This window comes from Sinocyclocheilus rhinocerous, unplaced genomic scaffold, assembly GCF_001515625.1.
Source record: "Sinocyclocheilus rhinocerous isolate Xijiao unplaced genomic scaffold, SAMN03320098_v1.1 scaffold499, whole genome shotgun sequence".
NCBI lineage: Eukaryota > Metazoa > Chordata > Actinopteri > Cypriniformes > Cyprinidae > Sinocyclocheilus > Sinocyclocheilus rhinocerous.
In genome coordinates, this window is record NW_015637156.1 from 1,347,134 (window position 1) to 1,356,222 (window position 9,089).

The 9,089-nt window shown below is 35.3% G+C and overlaps 1 protein-coding gene across 1 annotated transcript in view; it reads left to right on the forward strand.

Annotated features, from left to right (window-relative positions):
- LOC107748732 (ATPase phospholipid transporting 9B) overlaps positions 1 to 5,711 on the forward strand; it is a 42,868-nt gene extending 37,157 nt beyond the window's left edge. Inside the window, exons 28-30 of the mRNA XM_016563678.1 lie at positions 3,479 to 3,682; positions 5,073 to 5,105; positions 5,422 to 5,711. Of these exons, the coding sequence (XP_016419164.1) occupies positions 3,479 to 3,682; positions 5,073 to 5,105; positions 5,422 to 5,558 (374 nt within the window). The 3' untranslated portion in view covers positions 5,559 to 5,711. The remainder of the gene's footprint in view (positions 1 to 3,478; positions 3,683 to 5,072; positions 5,106 to 5,421) is intronic.
- Positions 5,712 to 9,089: the final 3,378 nt, after the last annotated feature.

Below are 9,089 nucleotides of genomic sequence, written 5' to 3' on the forward strand. Positions count from 1 at the left end.
TTGAAATATTTCACTCTATGTGTAATGAATCTATATAATATATGGGTTTCACTTTCTGAAATGAGTGACAAAAAATATTGACCTTTTTCATGATATTCTAATTTTTTGAGATGTACCTGTATATATATTCGGATACAACAGTCATACATTGCTTTTAGGACCGCGTGTCCTTTGACAAGTTTGCCGCATCGACGCACGGAAGTTATCCGTCTAAAAGGTCTGCAAAATCCGTCAACGGTGAAAATCAAAAGTAGATTTATTTTAAAGACCAACAGATGAAAAAGCGGGGCAATTTGATAATAATAGCCGAATTATAATAGGCCGCCTAATAATAATTATTATTATTTAATACATTAATAGGAGAATGAGCCTAATATCGTCTTGACAATCGACAAAGACGTCTGCTATCGTCGATATCTCTGACTATCGTCGATACACGATACTATCGTCTATCGGTACAACCCTAATGTGACTTCATGTCAGTGCAAAAAACTGACATGGAACCACACATAGAGCCACAGAATTTTTAAGTTTAAAGGGAGGTTTAAAAACAAAATATGCTTATTAGGGAATTAAATACTCAGTTATAATTACAATAATATAGGCTGTGCTGATACAATTATGTATCAATATGTTGTGATTATTTTTTTCACAGTGTTGCATCAATACAGGGTTCTTATGTTAATATTTGTAATTTTTTTATATATATTTAAACATAATTTTATACAATTCGTTTAATAAAGGAGGAGGTCATCTTAATAAGCAGGATTTCTTCTTGTATTGGATGTTTGTCTTGATGTAGTGGACGATACCCAGTCTTTCTATAATAGCAGAAAATGTATTCATTAATTTCTTATTTAAAAAAAATTCTTGACCTATTTTCGGTTGTCACCAATCCAGATCCCAATCTATTTGTAGTGCAGAAGCATTCAATTGTCCCCCAATTATTTTTATTCAGAGTGTCCGCGGGGTCTTAAAAAGTATTAAAAGTTGATAAATCAATTTAGAGAGAATTAAGGCCCTTAAAAAGTATTAAAAAGTCTTAATTGACATTTTCCAAGGTATTACATTTTGTATCATCTGTTTATTATATATATTTGTCCTAATAGTGGGGTTCTTCGTAGTTTATTTATGGAATCCCGCAAGATTTGACGTCATCTGTTACGGCGCTCAGTGACTGACTGCACCGTATTGGATGCAGGGTTGTTGTTGTTTTTTTCCACGAAATTGGGCTGCTTTTAAACTGTTGCCATGGGTTGATTTTCCCCAGTGGGTTAAAGGTTTGAAATATTGCATAAATTACATTTGGTTGAAATGCTTGTACTGAAACATTTTAAGGTAAACTGTCTGATTAGTCAGATGTTTGTCATGAGAAGTGTTCCACAAAACAGCTATGGTTTGCAGACAGTTATAAGAGTTGATGTGACAAATACATCTTTTGAATATACTGTGTGAACTCATTGCCCCGTTAGCTTGGAGAGCTTTATTTTTATTTTCCCTCCTCAACAAGTTTTGTCAGTTGTTTTGTTTATTAGTCTAATTCTTGTTTCTTGGGTTGCATTGGCTAGTCACTCAATTAATTCTCTTGTGCTTCGTTCCCCCCTTCTGAATTATGTTGTATTGATAAGGAGTTATCACAAAGTAAGTCTGTTTAGTTGTGCTATCTTACAATCAATATATAGTAAATGTAATTTAAAGTGTCGCTGATGTAACCAGTTAAAACTTGGAGTGGCGATGAGGTCTTAATATGTATGTCTTAAAAAAGGTCTTAAAAGGTATTAAATTTAACTCCATGATTCCTGTATATACCCTGTTATTTATTTTATGTTTTTTTTAAGAAATGTATGCTTCTATTCAGCACGGATGCATTAAACTCATCAAAAATGACCGGATTCCGGATTCAGTTCTAATATTAAAAATTTTTTTTTTTTTTTTTCTTTCCATCTATTTATCGATAGAAAAAAATCATGTATTCCCACAAAATTATGAAGCATCACAACTATTCTCAGCATTTATAATAAGAAAAAAATCTTTCTTGACCACCAAAGCAGCATATTAGAATTATTTCTGAATGATCATGTGACATTTAAGACTGGAGTAATGCCTGCTTTAAAATTAAACTTTGCCATCACAGGAATAAATTATATTTTAAAATATATAAAAATAGAAAACTGTCTTTTTAAATTGTAATAATATTTACAATATTGTTTTTACTGTATTTTTTGATTAAATAACTGCAGTCTTGGTGAACGTAAGAGACTTCTTTAAAAAAACATGAACAAATCGGAACAAATTTCTGATTTTTATAATGCATCACACAGTTTAGTAAATAATTGCATTAGAATTGAAACAATCAGGTAAAAAATGAACTAACCTGATGGTTAATGGTAAAGTGTGTAATTTCTGTAACCCGATATTTATCAAATGGAATGGCAAAAATATTTATTTTTAAGCAGCCAGCCAACAGGGTCTCTTTTTATAGTAAAAACAGATTTTGTAGTTTTCTCTGTATATTATGCTGGTGTAATACTGCAGAAAATATTTTTTCTTAGGCTTAGACGCATCTTTTAGAATTCGGTTGGAACCTCAGGAGGAGTGATTCACGAGTTACCATTGTGCCTCGGTTGATCCAGAGGGATTGTCTAAAGTAAAAATTTACTGAACAAACGTAAGGGAAATGTAAACGTGAAAAAAACCAATCCAATCTGAGATAACATGACATCTATAAACTAACCATAAACAGACGTTCTCTACAAATAAACTCTGAACGTTTCATCAAAGAAGTAAACATTGAAGCGGAATGTAACTTGTCTCCCGTGAATTCAGTGGAGCTCTTTTCATGAATGTGATTTTCGGACCATCGCCAGCTCTCACACGGCTGCCTTATCCGCACTGTAAATCGATCCGCGCAGTGAGCAAGAGAGATCAGTATCCCCGTCTGACAGCTCCTGCTTTTTAATTAAACCTTAATACAGCGAGACAAGAACAACAGGGAAATATGAGCAAAGATTTCATTTAGTCCAGAGAGTAACCCCGAGGAATGTTCGCTGTATGAAGAGAGGCAATTATGTGATCAGTTAGAGGCCATTAGGCTGGATTGCGCTGGCGTTTATGATTAAAATGAAAGCAGAGACGGTTACAGTAGGCTGAGGAGCCGAGTGAGCGTGGTGCCTCGCGAACAGAGGTCAGAGCTCAACGCGCTCATGTGTGAATGGGGATCAGACTGTGAGCGAAGATCAAGAAATCACCGAAGAAACTCGTTCTAGATGGACATCAGTAAACCTTATGGATTTGTCAGGTCTTGCAGTCTAAATGACCTTAGCGGATCTGTTTTTTTATCGTTAGTTGTTCCCGTTTAATTTGTTAACTACTAATGTGTTTCAGGCACATGTGTTTATACTCATTATAACACTAAACTGACAGCTTTATCTCAGTCCTTGGTGGTTCATCTCAAACGTTTCCCCTGTTTGTCCACCAGGGGGCATCCTGATGTACGGGGCCCTGGTGCTGTTCGATCAGGAGTTTGTGCATGTGGTGGCGATCTCCTTCACTGCTCTGATCCTGACGGAGCTGCTGATGGTGGCGCTGACGGTCCGCACCTGGCACTGGCTCATGGTTGTAGCTGAACTTATCAGTCTTGGCTGCTACCTCGCTTCCCTCGCCTTCCTGAACGAATACTTTGGTAAGAACCGACAAAAGGCATTTTTTGGACAGTCTTATTTTATATTTTTATTTCATTTTTAATGTAATTTAATTCTGTTTTATTTCATTTATTCATTTACTTATTTATATATTAATACATTTTTGTAGTTGTATATACTTTTTTGAATATTAATTACCTACCTTTCTACCTACCCATTTATTATTTATTTGTTTATTCATTCATTCATTCATTTATTGTTTATATTATTTTTTATATTAATTTTTAGTTTATTAATTGCCTATCTGTTCTTAAATGTGACACTTTTTTTGGTTTAATTTATATTTTATTCATTTAAATATAAACCAATCAAAGATATAGATAGATAGATAGATAAAACATTTATATCTATCTATCTATCTATTTTTCTATCTATTGTTCTATCTAGCATTATATCCATTGTTCTTTCTGTCTATCATTCTATGGTTGTATTGTTCTGTCATTCTACCTACTTATTATTTATTTGTTTATTCATTCATTCATTCATTTATTGTTTATATTATTTTTTATATTAATTTTTAGTTTATTAATTGTCTATCTGTTCTTAAATGTGACACTTTTTTTGGTTTAATTTATATTTTATTCATTTAAATATAAACCAATCAAAGATATAGATAGATAGATAGATAGATAAAACATTTATATCTATCTATCTATCTATCTATCTATTTTTCTATTATCTCTTCTATCTAGCATTATATCCATTGTTCTTTCTGTCTATCATTCTATGGTTGTATTGTTCTGTCACTGTCGGTTTTATCTGTTTACTATATAATTAATTATATAATTGTTTGATTTTGAACTATATCAATCGATCTATCATCTATCTATCTATCTATCTATCTGTGCTGTCAAACGATTAATCGTGATTAATCGCATCCAAAATAAAAGTTTTTGTTTACATAATATATGTGTGTGTACTGTGTATATTTATTATGTATATATAAATACACGCAAAACAAACAAAAGTAAACAAAAACGTATTTTGTATGCGATTAATCATTTGACAGCACTACTATCTATCTATCTATCTATCTATCTCTTTATTTATTGTTTAATCTGTCTGTCTGTCTGGCTATATAATAAATGAATTCTAGAATTTATTTGATTTTGATCTCTCTTTCTCTTTCTCTCTCTCTCTCTCTCTCTCTATATATATATATATAGATAGATAGATAGATAGATAGATATAGACTGTTTCTCCTTAAGCTTAAATAAAAGGCCAAAATGAAAACATCATCTGTAACAGATGTTCTATAGGCTCTGGTTTCAGTGTTCAATCCAAACACACAGATTTAGTTTAGACTGATGTACAACTTTTAAGCTCTTTCTTCTTCTTTCTCTCCATCTCTGTTTTGTGACTGTGCCTCAGGCATAGGTCGCGTGACCTTAGGAGCTTTCCTGGGTAGGTTTGTCTTTCCCTGTGTTCACTCTGTTGTTTCACCAACTATCATTTCCTGTCTCCACAAACATGTCCGTTCTCCTCCCTCGGGTTTCAGTCTCATGTGGTGTGGGCCCCTGGATGAGAAGGAGCCATTCAAATGTGCCCTCACCCTGTGATCACTCATTTTTCAGAACATTCCATCGGTGAAGTGCATCCCATCCACTTCATCCACAGCCTGATAGACTTCTTTTTCATAACGTGTGAAAAAGACGCTTTGATGATATAAACACTTTGACCCTGACGTTTTATTTTCTTCATCTGTTTTGTTTGTCTTCAGATCTTTCGTTTATTACCACATGGGTGTTCTTGTGGAAGGTGTGCGTCATCACGCTGGTCAGCTGTTTGCCGCTCTACATCATCAAATATCTGAAGCGGAAATTCTCCCCGCCAAGTTATTCCAAACTCTCCTCCTAAACTTTCCATATGGTCACATAGTGTCAAAAGGCATGCTGATGTATTTATAAGCACACGTGACTGCTACATCAAACACTTTGAAACTCATCTAATCCTTTTTTTTTTTTTAATACTGGATGTTAGTTCACCCAAAAATGAACAAGCTATCATTTACTCACCATCATGTTGTTCTAAACCTTTATGGCTTACAGTCTTTTTTTGGAAACACAAAAGGAGAAGTTAAGCAGGATGTTCATGCTGCTCATCTTAAAATCTGCTTTTGTGTTTTATCTTGAAGGAAAATCCTATATGTTTGGAATGACACAAGGGTGAGTAATTAATGACCAAACATTCATTTTTGAGTAAAACGATCCCAGCTACAAATGCCTAAAAGTGCTTTATGATGCTGTTTATGTGTGCTTCCTGAATGCTTTTTCAGTGACATAATGTGATTTTTGCGTGTGTGTATATATATATATATATATATATATATATATATTCTTTAAAAATCCTACAATGTGATTTTCTGGATTTTTTTTTCTCATTTTGTCTCTCATAGTTGAGGTATACCTATGATGAAAATTACAGGCCTCTCTCATCTTTTTAAGTGGGAGAACTTGCACAATTGGTGGCTGACTAAATACTTTTTTTCCCCACTGTATATGGACTTTGCCATTATAAACTAATATGAGTGTTTCTGTGCTCATCATGTTTCTGCACTTAAAGATAGTGGAACAGTTGTAGGACAAAATGGTGAGTAGTATTGAGTACTTGAAGAGGCTAAAGCACAAAAAAAGAGATCAAGATAGAACTAAAGAGAAACCAAAGGGTGTTTAGGCACCCACACTGGAATGACGGGCCCAATCCTGTCACTTTTTACTTACCGTAAATGTATACGAAGGAAAAATCAGCATTACATGTTTTTTATTGAATATATGATAGCTTTTTATTGTTTTTTTATTGGTGGTATGTAATGATGTTAATAATTTCATGATAAAGTTTCAACTATAATGAACCATCATTAGTATTATCACACCCATCAGCACTTTCCCTTCTGGGACATTCTGTATTATTAACTTTATTAATGAGCTCTGGGTGGGCGGGGCTTGATAAATACTTATGGTTGTGATTGGAGTGTTCTGATTGCATGAGTGCATACTGAAGTTGAATTCGGACAGCTCTGGTTTCCTGTTGTGCTGTGGCTGCTACTGCCATATGATCCTGCTGCAAAACTGTGTAAATGTAAACCAGAGCACAGCTTGTGTTATTACAGCAGGAACTATTTGTTCTGGGAACAACGGTCCTCTCAACCTGACATTCTAAATGACATTGTATACGACTTTTGACATTTGACAAATCAAACTTGATTGATGCATGACTTGATTGACTTTTATTACTTATTGTGACGCCATCGAAACAAGACATGAATGTAGTATTTTTGTTGGATTGGTGTTATAAATAAATGACTTTTTTAAGATCGTAAAAAACTGCGAACAAAATAATTGAATGTTCTAGCTGCTTAGAAATAGCTTTTCTCGCTCATCAGCACAGCAGTTATGTTTTTATAAACAATGACACCTCACAATCGGCTGTTTATTTTGGAGTTTTACCATTTTTGAGGACATTCACAAGAAATGCTGCACTAGTTTTGTCCCTTGATGACTGCTGACGGTGTGAAGTTGGCTCAATAATGTGTAAGATCATCTTGCCTTATCTTTATAGACCAAGTCAACTGGAATGAGGAATGAGTTTTATCATTCACTTTATTTTCTATAGCCTATAGAGTGTGTGAGAGTGTGTGTTTACAATACTGAATGAAACAATGCCAAGCACACGGGTGTCGTATGCTGTTCCTTTCTGGTGGATTTCCTTTCTGCTTTGAAGACGTTGAGTTGTACTGTACTCAGGAAAACCACTAACTGATTTCTTCTACTGTATATAAATCGTTAATTAACCCTGTTACAGGCCTAACAACAATAGCTTATTTATTATTTGTTTGAGTATTTTGCTTTTGTTTCTCTGGCAATTTTCTATTGACTGATACATGACTGAAAAATGTGATGATTTTGTGGTGTTGTTACTGCGACTGCAGTCGCTGCTTCTGTTAGCGTATTTTCTCAATGTCATCAGCACGCTGGTTTCAGCAGTATAATTTAACATTTTAATGATATTGATGTCTGATTAAAGAGCAGTATGTTTCCAAATGGTCTGGTGGGTGCTTCCTTTAAGAGGTCTGAATGTTTTTAGTGGTTTGTTAATATATAATACATTTGGTGTCATATATTGGTGTTAAACCAATAACGGTACAAATACGTTTTTGTTTTGTTTTTTAAGAAATTTGATATACAAAATAAAACTATCTTGCAGCATGAAATGTAGCTAGTTTTGGTAATATCTAATTGGTTTAAGTGTTCATTTGATTTTATTAAAGGGGTCATATGACGTTGCATTGTGTAATGCAACTTCATATGATTTATTATAATGACATTTTGTGTATTTGGTGTAATGAAATATTTTTATGCATTTTAAGGTTGAAAAAAACATTATTTTCCACATACTGTACATTATTGTCTCTCCTCTATGCCCCGCCTTTCTGAAACGCGTCGGTTTTTACAAAGCTCATCATTCTGAAAAGCGAGGTGTGCTCTGATTGGCCAGTTATCCAGTGCATTGTGATTGGCCGAATACCTCAAGCGTGTGACGGAAATGTTACGCCCCTTACCATATGATGCCGTGTCCCGGCGCGACGAGACAAAACCAAACCTGATTTCTAGTTGTGTCCTCTTTTGGAAGGCCAAACAAAGTAGTTTCGCTTTCATAACGAAACACGCAGCGTCTCCACGACATGGCGGCAGCAACAATACTACAGCGAGAATAATAGTTACACCTTCTTTCTTTGCGTGAACATTTGGGCAGGTGTTATGCAAATCTTCCCACACAGTGACGTAGACATAAAAGTTAAGAGTCAACCACGCCTACCTAAAACGGCTCATTCTAACACGCCCCCACATGTCTATGTCATGATGTGGGAAGATTTGCATATGTTTGGTCTTCCAAAAGAGGACGATATCCGCTTCGTCATGCCTAGAGCTGATCCGTGCTGGTCGCTGAGGAAATACATCAACTTCGCGCTGTGGATCGCCGGATCGGCTTTCACCGTGGACGAAGCGGAGTCCAGCCCAGGGTCGTCACATGTGGTTGCCGCAAACCCGCTAGACGCTCCTTCGTCAAATCCGCCGGCCGCCGCTCACTCAAGGCCACCGCTGTTTCGTTGTGAAAGCAAAACTAACATTACTTTGTTTGGCCTTCCAAAAGAGGACACAACTAGAAATCAGTGGTTAAGTTGTATTTACAACACTGTTCCAGAACAGTTGTAAGCATTTTTGTTTATGTATATAACATTTTCTCGTAGCTCCGGGCCGGACAGGGCATCACAGTATGGTAGGGGCGTAACATTTCCGTCACACGCTGGAGGTATTCGGCCAATCACAGCACACCTCGCTTTTCAGACCGCTGAGCTTTGTAGAAATCGACGCGTTTCAGAAAGGCGGG